Here is a 20,351-nt window from a genome sequence, read left to right as displayed (position 1 = left end):
TTGCGTTTGGTTAACCATTCGTATAGAGCCCATTTCGGGTTGCTAGCTTCGCCGGTTTTTGTGTGTGTGTGCGTAGAGACATTCCACCATTTTCGCGAACAAATCCATCCCCCCCTCCTTTCCTCCCAAGCGTTTATATGATTTACGCATAAATCCCCCGCCATACCCTCGCCCCTTGATTCACAAACCTTTGGACAGCAGTCCAGTTTTACCGTTTCGAAAACCCATTACATTAATTATGGAATGCCGCCCAATTTGTGCCGCCAAACTTTTGTCCCCCCCCCCCCCCCATTTTGTAGACTCCATGCTGGCCTGCTCCATTCCAAAAAAGCGAAGCTGGAAAGAGCACAGTGCGTAAGCGTAAAAGCGTTTGCATTTGAACGTTTCTGGGAGCAGCGCGTTCGTTGCGTATAGGAGCGTTGAAGTCTATCATTCCTTTTCTAATCCTTCCCACCCGCCCGGGTGGACGGGAACGCACGGCACACTTCACACCATCATTCCCGCTCGATCCCCTCGAAGGCTGCTGGTGGAATGCGTGGAATGGATGTTGCTGCGAGTGCTTAAGTGCGTCGTCCTCCCTTCTCCCCTGAAGCTGGTCCCTTCCCCCTGCTGGTGCGCGTATCCGCGTCTGCCCCGTGTGTTGTGCGAATGAATGAAGTGTCCATTTCTTCCTGGTTGGAACAGCGGGTTACAGCGGGGGGGGATACGCAATGTGTGTGTGTGTGTGTGTGTGTGTGTGCTTGACGAACGAACAAACCAAGAGACAAAAGGAGACAGTTGCCCGGCCCAATGGGGCTGTAGAGCGTGCGGCACACAAAGTATGTAAGCGCAGTGCTGTGGTTGTTGGTGTTGTTGTTGTTGTGGTGCTAATGATAAAGCTCCAGCGCTCCCAGCCCTGAACGCACGGGAAAGAAGGGAAGTGGGAGCAAATAGCAAAGGGGAACAAATAAATTATGCGTAAAGCCTCGCGCGCGCTCCCGCAAGAGCTTTGCGGTTTTTTCTTCGCACCGTGTGCGTGCGACTTCTTTCGTGCGATCGATCCCGTTTTGCTCGTTTTCTCTCGCTTCTGCTTTGTTGCTTTCCTCTTTTTTCCCCAGCCACAGCGAAGCAATGGCGCAATCCTGTTTTTCTTGCACGGGGTTTCTTGTTCCACCATTCTCTTCGTGTGGCCGGCACGCCTCCCTTCAACTCCCTCACCCTCCACGGTGATGATGCCAGGCGCGACACACACACACACACGCACATTCTCTTGCGTATTTCTTTCTCTCGCTCACGGTGCTTCGTTGTAAGCGTCCGTTTGGAGCTGCAGGATCATGCGAAACCTAGCAATACTCTAACCCATCATCCATTGGAATGTGCGTAGTCTTGTTGTTGTTTTGTTTTCTAGCTGCTGCTGCTGCTGCTGCCATCGCTTGTGCCTCTAAGCTTGAAAGCCCCACCAACAAACGGATAAGACAGTCCGATGTGCTAGCGAACCGTCAAAAATGCGAATGAATAAGCGCTTAGAACTTTGCTTTTGGAGGTGAAATGAAGGAGAAATGGTCAGAATTGGTCGCAGCTAACGCAATAATACATAAGGCTGCGGGGGATGTGGGGCTAGCATTAGCACTAGGAGGCATCCCTAAAGGGGGGGGGGGGGGGGGAGGACAAACGGAGAGCCCGGGCGTCTATCTATTAGCAGAGACATTAGACTGTACCAGCGATCGTATCGTAAGGAGCCCGATTTTCAACCGGATAGATGCGAGAAGGAATTGCTGTGCTGTGGGAGGGACTGGATAGCTTTATCCTTTTTTTTGTTAAATTCTTTTTCTCATCTTTCGTTCCTCTACTTAAATATTAGCTTTGAACGTAGTCGCAGTCGCGGGCAGACAACAAAAGCTTAACATCGTAACAGCAGCAGGCCACTGCTGCAAATCATGAGAAATAAACTAGTTTTCCAATTCGCGTTTTTAAATGAATTCCCCCTGCAGCAGCAGCAGCAGCAAACACATTCAACGATAATGGAGCATTCTAGTTTTGTTGGTCCCGTGCGAGATAATGATGATGATGGTGGTGGTGATGAAGTGGATTTTTGTGTTTGCTTTTCGTCTTTGGCCGTTGCCGTAGAGAATCTAGGAAAGGTCATTAAGTGTGCGAGCATTGTGTCTCGGCGGCTCTCGCTCTATTCGTTGATTAGCAAGAAGCAAAGCACTGTTTGCGAAGCACGTTGTTGCAACGAACTTAGGCTAGCGCAAAGCGCATACACAAAAAAACAAATGCTCCGATTGATAACCCGCTAATGATACAACATATGTAATCCTTTATCTGGAAAAACATTTTTTTAAATGTGTGTGTATCCGCGGGTTAATTAATTAATGCTGCAACATCGCACCCATCCCCATCCTGCCCATTAAAACATCAACGATGCGTAGATCGCCATCTGCGATCGGCATGGCAGCAGGGCACGAAACGGTCCCGGTGAAGGTGGTGCGCAGTGGTTTTGCATATATTTGGACGATCGTTAGCGAAGCTGGGGTACATTACTGTGGATTTTTTTTGTCATTGGATGTTCTGCTCAAGACAAAAACCAAGACACAGAAACACTATTCTGCTGGCGGCGACACATAGTACAGCTGTTCCATAATTCATAACACTGCGATGATTTGCAGTGACAGTGGAACAGAACCTGGCCTAGCAGACACACACACACACACACGCAAGCAAATAGATTTTCGATCTAGCAGGACTTGCCGAAAACGTAAGTGTGTATCGCGCCATGTTTTAATGGTCCCCGAAACCTCGGAGGGAGAAGCGTCTCTCGTTTAGGCCTCTGTACCTGATGCATTCAAATTGCCCAAAATCGGTTGTCCTTGGCATGGGGCTAGTTGTAAAGGCAGATTGTCTGGATCTCACTTGCCCTCATGTACATCTCATTACTTATGGATGGTCGCCGCACCGCCCGTTTGGCAAGTCAAGCCACCACAGGGGGAAGTGTTTTCGTTTTCATCTGCATTCTTATCACGATCATTCCCCACGAAAAAAAAAAAAACATTCTTGCCACAGAACGGTAATTTCTTCGATGTTGCCCTTTTCGTTCGATTGTTGCCTGAATGATAGTTTTCCTTTTGTTTTACAGTGAATTAAAATTAGAGTTTTTGAAATTATTTTCATCGCGGATAGATTTGTGCGCGGGGCATGCTTTTCAAACCATTCTTTTGTGAGAGATGCTCTCCAACGGATCATGCCCCCAACAGTATGTACTAATTGTGCTGTATGTTTATTACTGTTTTGGCTTTCCTTGTTGTGTTGTGACAGCTGCCATCAACGGTCGGCCTGCGCGGTACCGCTCAATTTGCGCAAATCAATCAATCAGCCAAATAGATCAACCAAACGCCGCAACGGTACAGTTGTGCGTATAAAGTAAATAAATAAATCATAATGTTTACGTGTCATAAACAGCTTTCTCGGGTCCATTTATTTGCGTTCAATTTTGTTGAACCCCCGCACGTCGAACAAGAGGAACGCAGTGTTTTGTGAGCGCGCGCTGGTATAAAGGATACTTTCATTAGACACGGATGATGGAAATTTAAAAAGTAGAAGTAAAAAAAACACGCATACATATTTCAAACATTGCTGAAATATGATAGTGCTGGTGCTGCGTTGGAAAATAAGTTGCAAGTCGCCGAGCTTTGGCACGGATAGGCGGCGGATGGAAATTCCTGCGAGTCACTGTTCGCCTTTAATTAAGACAATTTCCCGCACATTTCCCGCAATGTAGCAATGTTAAGTTGAGGGCGCTCGATGTTGTACCAGAGCATAAACACGGTCGCTTGTTTGTTGTGCTGTCCGGTTCGGTGGGTACGGTGCGCTGCTGCAGTTGATTTACTTCCAGCAAACGATCGAACATCGATCATTCGCCGCCCGTTCGGTGTGTGAGCGCGCGGTTGATGTTACCGCGCTGGTTTCCATACATGATTACATGCGCTTGTGCGCCGTTTGTAAACCATCCTACAAGGGGCAAAGCGTAACAAAAAGCGATTGTTTTGATCGACATAATTAAAACACGTTATATGTAAACGACACAGCTCTAGGGCGGTGGTGCAGAAACGCAGAAATTAAATCCTACGTACATCCGTATGTATACCATTACTCAACCTAAACGGTTTGCGCACGCGTTGCTGAAATGCAGCAAATTTATATATTGTTGATTAAATGCACACTGACCCTTTTCTATTGCAACTTTCAGATTTTCTTCGGCAAGTGATTGATTTTAACCAAAGCGGTAGCGCATCAATCGACCAGTTTCTGGTGCAATTTTATTAGAGAGCACGAGAGACAGAGTGTGTGTGTGTGTGAGAGAGAGAGATAGAGCTAAACAGAGCCTGTTGATGTGCATAGGAGCACGAGCGCGCGCATGCACGGCTCGCTCGCGCGCTCCACATGTGGCTAAATTGTGTGATGCACAGCAAATGCATCTGCGTTTCAGTGCGCGCGCGCCCCACTTCACAAACGGCCCGATGATCGCGCACAAAACAGGCCCTGTATATGCGCGACTGGCAGCGTGCGACGACACGCCTTGTGGTGCGGCAGGAAGAACAAGGGGGATGGAAACAGCGTCACCACGTGCACGGTGACTCTCTCGCGCGCGCTCGCTCACTTGCGGTATTTATGCAGCATCACTTTGTGTGCAGCTACACACACAACCGATCAAAGATTGCGGTGGGTCAGGATGAATCTTACATACACTTGCACATGCTCGCCAGTGCAGGCAGCGTGTGTGCATGTGTGTAGCACACTAATAACAACAACACCAGCAACAACCAAACACGCATGCCACGCAAGCCAGATGGCAGCCGTTCGGCAGCCGTCGTTTTGAGTGCACTGCTGGAATTGGGAAAACAAAAGTATAAATGCATAATGCTGCACTTTTGGAGTTGTAGATGGGTAATGTTGATTGTTAGTCAGGTTCTAAGCGATCTTGACGTCTATGCGCGACGCCCAACTGCAAATTCAAAACTCTTGTTTTTTTATTCTTGACAACTAAATTTTTATATCGCGATCGCAGTAGGCGGGTGCAGTTGAAATTGCTACTGGTTAAAAAGTGTAAACACTGCTTAATCCTACATATTAGCTGTTCTCTTGAAGTTGGTAAAATATATTTCGCTCTTTTTTATGCAATAAAGGGGTTTTTTTAAATTGTTTATACCAGTCTTGTAACATTTGCGTTTTTTGCGTTCTTTTTTCCCCAGTGCTCGCATTTGTCAACGAAGAAGGTCCGGAGCGGCTGCGGCTAATAGCCGCACCCCCGTCGCACGTCATCGTGACGGGCAGCCGCAGTGCGCCCGTCTATCTGCCATGCCAGGCGGAGCTTGGGCCGGACACGTCCGACGACATACCGAACAGCAGCTACGGCGACGAGTATCTGGACGAGCACAATGAGGAGGACGAGGAGGAGGAGGAAGATGAGGAGGGTTACGACGAGGACACCGACGAGATGGAGGATGACTTTCTGCCCCACACTTCTTCGCTGGTGACGAACAACGATCTGACCAACGGCGACCATCGCCAGCAGCAGCAGCAACAGCAGCAGGCGCAGCAGACCGGTCAGCATTTTTCGCGCCAATACAAAGACTACGACGACACGGAGGAGGAGGAGGAGCGTCGTCGGCGGCGGCGGCGAAAGCGATATGTGCACACGCAGCGGCGAGGGGGCGAATATTACGGGTCGCCGGGCAGCATCTTTGAGTACGTGTGGTATCGCAATGGGCTGGAGTTTCTTACCACCTCCTTTCAGAACCAGAACCAGCGCCAGACGCATAAAGGATTCCGGCTGTTCGAGAACGGTACGCTGCGCATCCTGTACAACCGGCAGAACGGAAACATTGTGGCGGGCGTTTACCGGTGCATGGCCACGCTTGTCAGCCATCAGCAGCGGTACCAGGGCTCGATCCTGTCCACCGAAAGTACCGTTTCGATAGCGTGTAAGTTTGGCGCACACACACATACGACGGCTTAAAGGTGCATCATTTACGACTGGGGCTTCTTCTTTTTCTTCGTGCTTCTTCTTCACAGATCTTGAACGGGACAATCAGATAAATTTCCCCAACAACACGATCGTCGTGCGAGCGAACGAACCAACCGTCCTTCCCTGCCCGTTTCAAAGCTATCCAGCAGCTAATATTACCTGGTCGATGAACAAAACTGTGCTGCAGCTGCATTCAAATTTTGGCAACGCAAGGGACAGCAGGTAAGCTTTGTTTGATTCGATCCACAGTGTGTGCATTTTGCAACCATTTCCTAAACAATTTTGTGCTACCCGTCTGCATTCTTGCTTTTGTAGATTTTTTCTACTGCAAAATGGCAGTCTGCTCATCACGGACGTGCAACTGATGGACAGTGGACGCTATCGCTGCAACGCCACCAATAATTACGTCGCCAAAAATGTGCGCAGCACCAGCTTCAATCTTGCCGTGATTAGTGCACCCCCAAGTAGCCTTACGGTGGAGAGAGGGAAACGTCTTCTGCCACCCCTTCAGCCGGTGCGCCTGTCGGTGCGTGCTGGCGATACGCTTCGGCTACATTGCGCCTGCTACTCGTGCAAACCGCAGTGGCTGTTCACGCCCCGGCAAAGCCAAATCCCCATACGGCTGGAAAACTTCACCCACCAAGTTGCGTTCGTGAACGTTTCGGTCGAGCGTCACGAGGGTACGTTCACCTGCCGAACGCCGGACGGCACCGATCGGCAAGCGTTCAACGTGACCGTGCTGGTTGCGCCGGCAATTGTCAGCAAAATTGCCTCGTACACCTCCTCGGTAGTGGCGTCGATGGCGTTCAACTGTACCGTCACGGGGAATCCGATGCCGGCCGCCATCTGGTACAAGAATGGGCGCGAACTTACCAGCAACTATATCGTGCACCACAACTATCCGATGCTGCAAATCAACACGCTCGACCCGGAGGACGAAGGGCTGTACCAGTGTATGGCGCGGAACGAGGCGGGCGAAGTTTCCGTCTCGTCCTACCTGACGATCCGCGACCGTCAGAAGTATCGGCATAAGGCAAAGCGGCTCGATGGCATCCGGTGCTACCCGGTGGATACGACCAGCCTGTACTTAACGTTTACCGTGCCACCGCACGTGAGCGCAAATATCGAGTATGTAATGTACTATCTGGCCAGCGATGATCCGTTCCGGTGGTACAGCTCGCCTCCGACGCACCTGGCGGCCAATGGAAGCCTGCGGATCAGCGGCAAGATGGTGGAACCGTTCCGGAACTATACCGTGTTTTTGCGCGCCTGCTCGGTGAGCGACATCTCCGGCACGGAGAATATGCGCGGCAACGGTGCACCCGGCATGCAAAAAGTGATCCCGTCCAGATTGTCTCGGGGAATTCGGTGCGCATCGCAAGGATGTAAGTGTGTGCTGTTGTAATGCATTGCTAGTGTTTGCACTAAGATGTGTGTTGATGATTTAAAAACATGTAATTTTCTTTATTTTCTTTATTAAATTCCATTCCAGACCCAATTCTGTCGACCTTCTTTCCTAACAATGGGATTTTCATCTGGTGGCCCAAGCACGATGGAATACAGCCGACCGCTTTCACCATCCAGCTTCGGCATGGTGGGAACAGCAATTTGACCACCTTTACGAATCAAATCATCGGTACGGTCGACCCGCTAGATGATTACATGTCGCACGACGAGGTAGAACCACTGCTTGGGAAGATTGAGGCAGAAACCAAGGAATTGCAAGATTGGCTATGGAACGAGAACGACGCAGCAGAGGGGGTAAGTGACGGTAACAAGGGTGCGGAAAATCTTGCCCATCAAAGACGACGCCGCCGCCGGCGCCAGAGTCACCGAGAGGGTAGACGCAATCGGCACGCGTTCGATCTGTCCAAGGATCGGAAGCAAATTTTCGACTCACTGGCCACTAGTGGTGCAATGGATGTGGACGTACCGATTCCAGTGAATGCGGACCACATTCGATCCTCGAATGTGTCCAGCATCCAGGCGGCCGTGGCAGCAGCGAAACTTTCGACCGCCGGCCAAGGAAGCCTCGGTGACGATGCTCAAGCTCGGAAAACGCACCAACAGATCACGGTGACGCAGGTAAAGGTGGCAGGCAATGTGACGGGCATTCTGCTGCCAAACATCCGTAGCGTGATGGTGCGTGTGTTGGGTTCGTTGGCGGCAGATGGTGAACCAGCGGTACAAGACTTGCGGTACGTCGAGTGGAAAGTGGTAAGTAGTTATTAAGCCTATGCTTAATTGAATGATTAGTACCGCAAAACCAAAACGGATCCCGGAAATAACCTCACGTGTCCTGAACAAACTCTCCCATCTTAGATTGATACCGATGCTCCACGGACCGATGCCGTCAATAGATTTCAGGCGAGTCACATCGATTCCCGAAGCGTACAGTTTACCTGGAGCCGTTTCGTTGCCACCAAAGCGATAAATCGGTGCCTGCAGCTGTGTTACAAAAACGTCAACTACGATGTGACGATGCGCGGAGGATCCAACCGGTTCGACTGTCAGAAGATGTGAGTCCGTATGAATGTCGGTCGTACCGACGCTATACCGTCTGCACTTAATCAAAAGGGCACAAGTGTATACGCAAGACACACAAGCGAACACAACCTGTGTACGGAACGGAACAACTAACAAACGATTTGAATTCCACTTTTTTCACTTGCAGCCCAAAGGATGCGTCGTATTACAATGTGAAGGATTTAGTTCCAGTTACTATGTATAAAGCTTTTTTGAAGCCCTGCGAATCGACCGAAGCACTTAGCGATATTCTGGACTTTCAAACAAAGCACGATGGTAAAGCTGTGGCTAAGCAATGTTTCTGGCTAATAAGTGACTGACCCACTAATGTATGCTTTTTCGTTGTTTTTTGCTTTCGTTTCATTCAGTTCCCGGGCCCGTTACGAATCACGAGCTTCATCGCAAGGGCGGCACAATAAGCATAACTTGGGGTCCGCCCGAAAACCGTAACGGTGTACTGCAGGGCTATCTAGTGGAATGGATAACGGAGGATAGTGTGCAGCATTCGGCGAACCTTTCGGCCGATGCGATCAGCTTCACCTTTCCCAACGTAACGTCCGACGAGCGTATCAATATATCGCTCCGCGCACTAAGCACATTCGGGCTCGGTATACCGATTTATCTAAATTTGAAAAATTACGAGGGGATTGTAAGTGGCGGCGATGGGAACGGTGCTGGAAACCCGACCGGATACAACGACCGTTGGCTCTTCCAGCTCTACTTAATAGCGATCGTGTTGATACTGTTCGTGGTAATGGGCATATTTTGCTACCTGCTGTTGCGACGGAAAGCGTGCAAAAAAGCGAACAGCAGCTCTGGCGCTCCACTTAATAACCGAGCGCCGGTAACAACCGCTGGCAGCGATGTTCGGCATCATCTTGCGATCGATGCGTCCGCGATGCAGATGATGGGTATGATAACGGGGTGTAACAACGACATGCATGAGATGCAAACACTCATCCGCTCCAGCAACAACTATCCAGCGCGTGCAAATGGAACAGTAATGGCCAACGGGCTCGCGATTAACACGTACGGTCAAACCATGCCGGAAACGAATCCGGTCCCGGTAGCGGCACTGATAACGCGGAATCGGCCACAGCCCCGAAAATCGTATCACGCACCGTCGGCAAACGTACCTCTGAGCGGAACAGGTTCTACGGCTGCCAGTAAAGCGGGCCCGTGTACAGTTATTACTTCCTACAAAGAGCTGTTGGGTAAGGAACGGCTAGACTGTGTAGGCAGCAGCAGTAGCAGCAGCAGCAGCAGCAGCTGTGGCAATGCAAGATTTGCTCCTACTGTTTCCAATATACCTCAGCGATCATCGACAAAAGTGGGTGGTCATTACGACGGAACTGATAAAGGTTCTTCCGGTGCAAACGACGCGGCTGCTACGAGTAGTGACAGTTGCTTGCCGGTCAATCAGGAGGTAGTGTTTGCTGTTTGCCACAAGCATAATGTCGCAGCTGTAAATTGTATTTAATTCTATCTCTTCCTCTCCTCTTTTGCAGTGTTTAGCAACGAATGGGCCTGTTGCAACAACCTCAAACAACGGGAGCACCTCAGCAACGCTCACCCGCCGTACAAGTGAACGCAAATCGTCGCCAACACTTTCATTCTCGTCCAAACTGCCCTGTGCTGTCCTACCGTTGTCGTCGTCGCCGTCGTCCTCGTGTACATCCACCCCGTCGTCATTATCGCCGGCCTCCTCACAAGGCGTGCTGAAACAGCGCTCTCCAGTAGAATTCGATAGTAGCCAACGTAGATTATTAGAGACAACCTTAGATAGTAACACAAGCACCATTATTGTAGAAGAAGCGAAGCAACAGCAGTTAGATATACCAGCAGCACTCGCACCACCACCACCACCACCACCAACAACAACAACACCCCAACACCCAGTAGAAATTTATGATTACGACTATGCAACGAACTGTGATGATGAAAGGGAAGACGAAAGAGACCATAGCCGGCAGCTACTGCTCGCGCAGGAATGCCGGGAGGTGCCTGAACATACAACGAGTCCGTTGATGGGACCGATGCCAACAGATCAGTCCACTGCGGTGCTCCCTACCTTAAGCGAGCAGGAGAACAAGCTTCACGAGTGTATCACTCGACGACAGCAGTCGAAAACTCACGATGAAGTCAATCAGAACTATCGCCATGCTAATGCGTTCGTGTCGAGCAACGGAGTGGAATTGGCTTTGGCGAAACACAAACCACAAACCTACAACCTGAAGCGTAATCAAGGTGAGAAACGGGGCCACGACGACGACGACAACGACGACGACGCCGGCGATGACGATGATGACGATGATGATGAGCTGGATAATTCATCATCGCTACTGAATTCAAGCAGCCTCAGTACAAAACCCCTCCACCAGCAAAACCACACCTCCAGCTGGAATTTTCGACGACCCATCATCGGTCCAAACGGCTAGGTTGAACAGTACGCAGCAACGCCAGCAAACCGGGTGCATAGTATCCGTAATGAAGGGGCCGATAATATGGCCGCTTCTTGTGGTGGAAGCAGTTACTTCCGCCGCCTCTCAGGTACATTCGTTTTATGTTATAGTTTTTGAGAGAGCAGTGATGACACTGCTTTTCCCCCGTACAGACACATCCCCTCCTAATGCGACGGTGCGCCATCACACGGTGATGCACGATATGATATGCTGTTGCGCTTCGGCAGAGCAACGACAGCAATTGATTGGTGGCATGATAACGCGATAACCCCACCAGCCCGAGCGCGTTGCATTGTCAGGTGAATGGGGAGGAAAGGATTGTGTACGGTACCGCGGGGTGGTATCGTTCGTCATCTTATTAGTATCAGCATGCCGCTGGAAAGGTAGTTTAGTAGGAAGTAGGTAGCAGGTAGAACGAAGCAGAGGCTTGATCGTAATTTTCGATTACTACTTTAAGTGATATTTTTAATTTGATGTTATAACGAGTCTTCTATATCTTGAATGTGTTTTTTTGTTTGTTTGTTCTGCCTTAAGCGCTACCGCTATCTTTTATACATACATAGTTTCCTTAAGCTCACCCAACTCAATAATGCCCCGCTGCGCGTCGTTGTGGTCGATTGTGTTTTTAGTTTGTTTCTTTTTTTTTTGCAAAGGTTAACAGTTCCCGCCACGCCGCGCGTGTATATGATTATCTATATGTTTCCTATGAACGAAACGATTTGCATTTAAGCACACCACATACAAACAGAAAGGTGCAGTAGAAGAACACGGACCCACTGTGCTCTGGGTACGCGGGTGTACATTTTGTTGTTACATTACGTTTTACAAGTTACAGTGTTCCCCACTCGTTGACGTACTGTTCCCCCTCCCTATTTACGTTACACACTGACAGACACAGCATATTTAAACTGTTTGCTACTACACTTTTACTACAAGCCAGAAGAGTAAATATCTAGTGGAAAGTGAACTCGAAGTAATCCGCTTCCACCACCAGTGTGATCTACAGTATTGTTTATTTATGAAAACTCGCATTTTTGTGCTTTTTTTTAATCTATATTTCTCCATGACTATCAGACGTTTGGCTCATCTTAAGCCATTTTGATGCATGCTCTCTTGCGTTAATGTACTGTGTACAACAATGCCGGTAATACATATTCTTCTACACACACACACACCACCACCACCAGCGCCAATTCCATTGAACTAAAATTTCCATACGAAGTGAAGAAGTACATAAAGGAAATGCGGGAAGTGTAGAATATATATATATACTCACAGCAAACTGAAAGTTTTACTTTGTTGCCAAATAACACTACTACAGCAGCCATTCGATGCGCGCTTAGATTTACAGAAAAGCAGCACCCGCGCCGCTGCAGGGCTAGTTGCATTCTTCAATGAAGAACGGTAACTAGTCGCAACTGTAAGAGCATTCGAACTCCTCGTACGGGAACGGCAGCCGAAACGATGTAATCGGGAAGCGCCGGACTAATTTTAATGGTCTAATTTTATAATCTTGTGTAATAATCTCATCGTCCCACCAAAGAGCAAACTACTACACACCCTAGCGGTATGGAAATATATATATACATGTGCGCTAATCTACAGTCAGATATTTAGCTTCATATATAGATTCACACCTTGTTCGCCCCCCCCCCCCCCCCCCCCGTCTAACGCGCTCTTCCCCATGTTTCTGTCGCTATTCACTAATGTACTTCTTCATCTTCGCAAACACACCTATTTTTTACGCTGGGCGGTATTGAACAACAAAAGAAAACGGGCCTTGGGTGAGCAAAGCATATATTTTACGCGAAATGTTTATATGACGCGCCTGTCCCCCCTCTTTATTATATTTATTTATGCTATATATACATAGCGTACGAGTTACAGTGTCCAACAAAACCTAATGGTTCTGATACGTGTGCCGTTACGCTGCTCCATTTCCGTTTAGGGCTCCCAATGATTTGGTTTAAATGTTCTTCCAAATTTTAATTGCAAGTGTATGATGAAGAAAGGAAATGAAAATAATATGGTATAGAACAGAGTAGAATCAGTCTTGTAATAGTTTAAAAAAATCACAAACACACACACACACACACACACACACACTCAAAAAACAAATAGCAAATACACAAATAGTGAACCATACACTTCTCCATCATTTGGGTGGGGATAGAAAACGAAAACAAAACGTATGCCAATGCAGAACACAAAACGGAGTAGAAAAGAAGAAAACAAAAACAAAACAACAACAACAAAAAAACAGTAAAATTTGACCGACGATATAATGAAATAAGAATAATCTGGGTACCTGACTTATCACATTTAGGGCTTACCCGGGGCTTACTAATTTACACAACAATTGCACAATAGAGAAGAAAAACAAACGAGCTGATTAACGGCAAACAACGCAAAGAGCAGCAGTTGCTGGAAAAAATGGAACGAATCAGGAAGCATCTTGTACTAGAGTGTTTATATGTTCCGATACGAGAAAAGTGTGTTTTGTTGCTTTTTTTTTAATTTAAAGTATGTTTAAAACACAAACAATGTGAATGAGAACCTTTTCAAAAGAGAGAGACAAATTAAGGATGTGTGCTTTTGTGGATAGTGATGCAAATTCGTCATCAATTCTAACACGGCCGAGGACTTACACCACGTGCTTTCGGTTTGTGTCCAATTTCCAATAGGAAAATGTTTTCAAATTCAAATTCCAATCTAATTTATTTCGCTCTTCCCTATTGGATAAGAAGATTGCGTTTTGCATAGGCATGGCTTAACTGCTTACTGTATACACTGTACACTGCTAAAATTCGAACCGTCAATCCTATTTCCGTGTGTTGATGAAAGTAGCAAAAGCAAGAGAGAGAGAGAGATAGAAGTAAGTAGGGCAGATGTAAGAAATCTAAGGAGGCAACATTTTATTTCCATTAAGAAATGCCTCCTCAACAGGTAGTGTACGACACAAACGTAGGAAAAAGAAGAAGAAGAAAAAGTAGAAGAAGAAGAAGAAGAAGAAGAAGAAGAAGAAGAAGAAGAAGAAGAAGAAGAAGAAGGAGCAAACAAAAACCCTTACCACATACGTACATAATTCCATCGGCAAATTGGCTGCACACTTTCCACAATCCGCTGCAAAGTTACCATTTTTTAAGTTGTATTTTTCTGTATTATCCGTTAAAAAAAAAAACTGCACCTCCTCCTCTATCTATGGATTATTGTGCGCGTGTGTGTGTGTTCGCAGGCTCTGTCGCAGGCTCGCGTTACATACACAAGCTACAAGCTCCTCTACCGTGCGTGAAATAGTATTGTGTTAATCTATTATTATTTATTTATTAACGCGTCCTAAATGGGTGGTATCCCTCGTGTCGTTGGAGGAAACAGCAAACAAAAACAAAACAAACAAACAAACAAACAAACCTAAAAGCAATAGAAGGATTGTGTCTGTTTTGTAGCAGATGCATGCCATAGGAGCATACTAACAACATGTACCAAAAACCGAACAAACAAACAAACAAAGTCACATATACATACACACACACACAAACTGCTCACAAACAGGATAATACACAGTTATTTATTCTCAACCGTGTGGTGTGGGGTCTGCTTTTGTCCAACGTTCTTTCCATCGGGTTTTCCGCCAAGAAAAGCCGATAATCGACAAAGGCATGAGCCCTCCTTTTACCCCGCTAATACACACCCCTCCCCCCACAAATGATGTTAAACAGAGAACATATCTAACATTCAAAATTATGTGTTAACAAACAAGCAAGAAAACGAAACACGCTGTTAAAGAAGGGTAATGAACGATTGACGCGCACATACAACATGCAAGATGGGATAAAAGGGACGTTAAAAAGAAGAGAGAGAAAGAGAGAGAGAGAGAGAGAGAGAGAGAGAGAGAGAAAACAAAAATGAAATACTATTAATACCTGAACCAGAGAGTATACAAAGGATTGTGACAAACGTATTAAAGAAAGGAAAACTGGCAGAGAAATAGAGAGAAAAGTACAGAAAAGAGAACAGAAACAGAGTGAAAGAGCGAGAAGCAAAGCGACGGAGGCGCTACATTTACAGGAATTCTTTAACAAAACAAAACAAAAAAAACAAACAAACAAACAAACAAACAAACAAACAAGACAAGGAAAAGGTATGCAAATTTCTTGATCTTAAAAATATGCGAATATTGTGAATAGTATCAGAGATCCCGAGTTTATTCCTATATACAAACCAGGCACCTTCCTTCCCCACCACCATCACCACTTCCTGCCGTCAAGCCAACCAAACACAACAACACAACATTCCATTTTATTGTTTCTTTTTTTTTTTGTTTTGAAGTGGTATTTTTATTTTATTGTAATTTAATACGAAAAAGAAACAAAAACCATTGTTCCACTTGTTCTGTCTTTCCCCCAATCAAGTAACACATGATAATGTATACATCAAGGTGGATGGAGAATCACAATCACAAAGAGAAGAGAAGTAGTACACTAGGAGACGGTGGGCGGATGGGAAGAGGGGCATTGCGCTAAACCGGAAGAATGTTCGCTCAGAGGAAAATTTTGATTATTTTTTACATTTTTTTTTGGTAAATCTCGTTTGCAAATTTATACTACGTTATATATTGCTATATCATGATATATAATATATACATGCACATGCGTTTTGCGCTGCTGTACCGACCCGACCGGCACCGGTTTGTGCTTTGTGTGTGGTACGCGTATACGCTCTGGAAAGGCAGCTTCGAAAAGGGAGCCCACAAGCGTGTGCGTGTGTGTGTCTAATGATGATGTTGTACTACTCCTCTCTGTGTACTCTCTCTGCGCGGCACCAGGCGGCAAAGCGAAGCGGTAATAATGTAATACTAATAATAATACTTGTTATCTACCTCACATCAATGACAAAATCAAGCATTTTGTTCGTAAGCTTACTTTTAAGTTTTAAATTTATTAACGATTTATTATTATTATTATTATTATTATTATTATTATTATAAAAACAAAGGCAAAAAACATGTGAATTGAGAATTCAAACAAATCTCGAAGGAATAAAAATTAGACATTAGTACCAAGTAAATCGGGGGGTGTATGAGTGTGTAGTTATAATTTGGAAAAAGGTGGAAAGGTTGAGAATATTATACTTTTTTTTTTAAATAGAAATTGAATGAATTTGGATTGAGTATTTGAAGAAAAAATAGAAATTCATTCTTTCATAGTTTTATTCCGTTTCAGTATTTTAGTGAACGTTGCAAGAGTATTGCAACCAAAATTAAGTGATTATTTTTATCTATTTTTTAAATATTAAAATGAAACAAACAATTCAATAGAACGAATATAGACGAGCTTTACCAGCTGTGTGTATGGTGATCTCACTGCCGTGCAGCGCAACAGGATCGCCAGGGCTCGGGGGGTTAGGCTCCGTTGCCATGTTATACACCTGGAACTGGACGACCCCGCCCGTAAAGTCCTTTTGGGCCGTCCATAAGGACACGGTGGGTCCAAGTGGCGGTTGCAAAGTGTCCTAGAGGATGGAGCAATTACTATACAGTCCGAACTCACTGGTTGAACTTCGATTCCCTGCCAACTATTAAATATGTGCTTTTTAATTGGCACGCTTTGCTATACAAAAAAAAAATCTGAAATTTTTCTCGGCAAGCCATGAGATTTTTGTGAATTTTTCAAAAATCGGTTTTTCCATACAAACGTATGCTTTTTAATTGAACTTGTGGTGGGGATTGCTTATAGCAATATCTTAGTTGTAATCAAGTAGCCATTGGATACAGCAACCGTGGTTACACTGAATATCGCATAAATGTAGTTAGTCTTAGTTCACTCTTAGAACGGTGTACATCGTCTTTCAATCGCTCCCCCAAACTGTCTGCCAACTATCCAGCGTTCAACTAAAAAGCATACCAACTAAAAAGCGTTCAACTACAGTGAACCCTCTCTTATTTGACACCTCTCCAATTTGAAAAACCTCTCTTATTTGAACATTTTGCACAGTCCCTTGATTTCCAGTACATTTTTGTTCCTCTAATTTGGAAAACCTCTGAAATCTGTGTCCCTCTTATTTGAGTATGGTGTTGCCATGGTTATTGAAAGATGTATGCTCAAATTAGCGATTCTGTTCGCAGTTTCCTATAGCAACAGTTAAGGCTGCATACTAGTGATGGGCGTTTCGGAGCGCACCAACGGCTCCGGAGCCGGCTCCGCACCAACGGCTCCGGAGCCGGCTCCGCACCAGCGGCTCCGGAGCCGGCTCTGCTCCGACGGCTCCGGAGCCGACTCCGCACCCACACCCACCTTCGGCTCCGTAGCCGGCTCCGGACTAACGGCTCTACACTCACGCCTCCGTTCCATAAATGAATATATATTCTCGCACGTGTGGAAGCTAACACACGATAGGATTGCAGTATTGGCATGCATGACGTTGTGTAGCATTCGTTATAGTGATGGGAAAAATGAAGTTTTTATCGGAATCGATTCCGGCTAGCTCCGCAGTTTTCTGGAATCGATTCCGGATAGTAGGTCCGGAATCAGTTTCCGGAATCGATTTCGGAATCGGCTCCGGAATCGGAATCGACTCCGGAATCGACTCCAGAATTGATTCCGGAATCGGCTCCGGAATAGGAATCGGTTCCGGAATCGGCTCCAGAATCGGGTCCGGAATCGGAATCGGTTCCGGAATCGACTCCGGAATCGGCTCCGGAATCGAAGTCGGCTTTCGAATCGGAAATGGCTCATATCATTAGAATCGGCTACCAAACGGAGTCAGTTTCGGCATCGCCATAAAAAAAGGCGTTTGAGTCCAATCATACTACGTATTGCTAACCACAAAAATCCAAATTTACTTGTAAAAGATCCATTCTCATGGAGATTCCCGGACTGATTTTGCTCCGGAGTCAACACCGGAATCGGCTCCGGAATCGGCTCCGGAATCGGCTCCGGAATCGGCTCCGGAATCGGCTCCGGAATCGGCTCCGGAATCGGCTCCGGAATCGACTCCGGAATCGGCTCCGGAATCGACTCCGGAATCGGAATCGATTCCAGCATCGGAATCGGTTCCGGAATTGATTCCGAATACGGAATCGGAATCGGGTAGGTCCGATTCCGAGCTCCCACCACTAATTCGTTAGTCTCGTCTTTCTTAACAATATTCAAAACTAATCGATGTTTTTTTTTATAAATTCTTTTAAACATGACCTACTCCGCAATTTACGGATTACCTCGATTGAAACTTCATTGAAAAAGTTCTTTTGGTCCTTTGTGTTAAAACCGGCTCCGGAGCCGTTGGAGCGGAGCCGTTGGTGCGGAGCCGGCTCCGGAGCCGTTGGTGCGGAGCCCGCTCCGGAGCCGTCGGAGTGGAGCCGGCTCCGGAGCCGTCGGAGTGGAGCTGGCTCCGGAGCCGTCGGAGTGGAGCCGGCTCCGGAGCCGTCGGAGCGGAGCCGGCTCCGGAGCCGTCGGAACGGAGCCGGCTCCGGAGCCGGCTCCGAAATTGCCTGGAGCCGGTCGGAGCCGGCTCCGGCTTCGGAGCCGTTTTGCCCATCACTACTGCATACTAAATGTTCTGTCTCTTTCTTGTCTTGTATGGACCTTTCATTCACTTTCAACCTCTGTAATTTGAAAACCCCTCTTATTCGACAGTCCCATCGCCTCTCAAATAAGAGAGGGTTCACTGTATTGAATTCTGACTGTATTACGCATTTCATCCAATTTCGTCATCATTTTGGTGTTATTGCTAGGGAGAGAAAAAAAAGACGAATGCACCATCTTCCTCTTATTGTGTGGTGTTTGTTGTGGTTTGTATAGAATCTTCAATATACGAACGTTTATTATTGTAGGAAAAATGAATGCTGCTTAGTTGTGGTGGTGTATGGTGGTGCGTGTGTTGTTAGTTGGATCGTTTCGTTTCGTTTTTCTTTTCGACCACTGACGAAAACTTAAACAAAACACAATAAAAACCCACCCAAACAATCGCGCGGAGCCCACCCCGGATGCTGCAGCAACAAAAAGTCCAGTACGCGATCAGACTTGTGGAAGTGGGGGAGGGGGGGGGGGGGGATCGAGGGGGATTGCCTCTTCTCCAAAAGGGCAGATTCAGGCAGGCACAAACTTCAGACTGTCGCCGTGCGGTTTGTACTCGATGTGCTGCGATTGAGGTAGGTTCAGTATGCGCCGCAGCGTGTCCCGGATGCGATTGGTGCTGACCGTATCGGTGGCGGTTCGGTTCCACACGGACAGGACGTCCTCGGGGTACTGGGTGCACAGGACGACGCCACAAATTTCCGACCCTACCAGAAACTGTTCCCCCAGCATCGCCATGCACACGTTCTCCCAGGCCCGGTCGATCTTTGATTTCTTCAGGCGAATGACCCACTTGCCGCCTTTCGAATTGCTCGGATCTTCCCACATGGGTTTGATGCCACTCTAAAGAATGGAAGAAAAAAAAAACAAAACAAACGGAAGTATTAATTTATCGCCAACCATACCGGAACCGTTGATGGCTCTGCACTGCCTACCTTAAACAAATGTAACCTTCGGTAAGGTTTCAGGCTGGTAGGTTTTATTAGATGGCAGTACAGGGACCACCACTGCTCTACGCTGGCACACCGACCGACGAAGTGTAGGGATTTGTCGTACTCCTGTAAAAAGCAAACACGCCCAACCAAGGCCCAAACGTTAGTACGAGCTACATTTGCATGGCGTTGCGCCTGGGAGCTGTTTAACAAACCGCTGCTCTGTGTGAACCCTTTTTGCCGAACCATAAACAGTAGGTGTACTGTAGCTTATGCTCTCCGGGTCCCGCTTCTAGCGGTTCTAACTTATCCACATCGATATCCGCATCCTCGTCCCCGCTATCGTCGCTGTCGCTGGCGTATGGTTTGATTCTGTGGAGCAAGTTGAAACAGAGAGAAAGAGGAAGATGGCTGTTAGCGGTCGAACTTCTTCCGGTTTAGAGGTTTCCGGCGGAAAGATCTAGCCCCAGCCAGCCCCATTAAAGGGGAAAGCGGGGACCGTGTGTTGTTGTTACACCACGACCGCACGGTTCTTCTCGCGGCTCGTGTGCGGAGTGAGCTGGCCGGCACCGAGCACACTGCACCACACTTACTCGTATTTGTTGGACATATTTAAAGACGCCGGTGTATGTAACAGAGTGGTGCAACTGGTTTTTGTATAATTATTCACGTTATCACAGAATGTTTGCTGCAATGTTTCGCTTTGCGCTTTTGCCTTGCTTGCTTTTGCTTTGCTGCCTCTACAGTATGCGAGGTGTTTTTGTGACGTTCCGCGCTGACGTTCGGGGGTGGCAAATCGGGCAATCGGGGTGGCACATGTCAAAAAAAAAAAAAACGGCGACCCGCGCGGAAT

At 47.1% G+C, this 20,351-nt stretch overlaps 2 protein-coding genes across 4 annotated transcripts in view; one reads left to right on the top strand and one right to left on the bottom strand.

The window, feature by feature from the left end:
- Positions 1-14,881, top strand: part of LOC120951360 (uncharacterized) — a 28,998-nt gene extending 14,117 nt beyond the window's left edge. For all 3 annotated transcript variants that reach the window (XM_040370032.2, XM_040370033.2, XM_049605981.1), the window contains exons 3-10: positions 5,229-5,960; positions 6,052-6,226; positions 6,320-7,389; positions 7,497-8,221; positions 8,327-8,523; positions 8,679-8,806; positions 8,899-9,956; positions 10,039-14,881. In XM_040370032.2, coding sequence (XP_040225966.2) covers positions 5,229-5,960; positions 6,052-6,226; positions 6,320-7,389; positions 7,497-8,221; positions 8,327-8,523; positions 8,679-8,806; positions 8,899-9,956; positions 10,039-10,968 — 5,015 coding nt within the window. In that variant the 3' untranslated portion in view covers positions 10,969-14,881. The remainder of the gene's footprint in view (positions 1-5,228; positions 5,961-6,051; positions 6,227-6,319; positions 7,390-7,496; positions 8,222-8,326; positions 8,524-8,678; positions 8,807-8,898; positions 9,957-10,038) is intronic.
- A 3,872-nt stretch (positions 14,882-18,753) lies between these two features.
- Positions 18,754-20,275, bottom strand: LOC120951366 (eukaryotic translation initiation factor 4E type 2). The gene is made up of 4 exons (XM_040370039.2): positions 20,092-20,275; positions 19,714-19,870; positions 19,502-19,624; positions 18,754-19,409 (listed from the first exon to the last, which is right to left on the bottom strand). Exons 1-4 carry the CDS (start codon positions 20,106-20,108, stop codon positions 19,080-19,082), a joined length of 627 nt encoding a protein of 208 aa, XP_040225973.1. The 5' UTR covers positions 20,109-20,275; the 3' UTR covers positions 18,754-19,079.
- Positions 20,276-20,351: the final 76 nt, after the last annotated feature.

This window comes from Anopheles coluzzii, chromosome 2 (assembly GCF_943734685.1).
Source record: "Anopheles coluzzii chromosome 2, AcolN3, whole genome shotgun sequence".
Taxonomy (NCBI): domain Eukaryota; kingdom Metazoa; phylum Arthropoda; class Insecta; order Diptera; family Culicidae; genus Anopheles; species Anopheles coluzzii.
The sequence above is the reverse complement of the archived record's forward strand: the minus strand, read 5'-3'. Positions and strand labels throughout refer to the sequence as shown.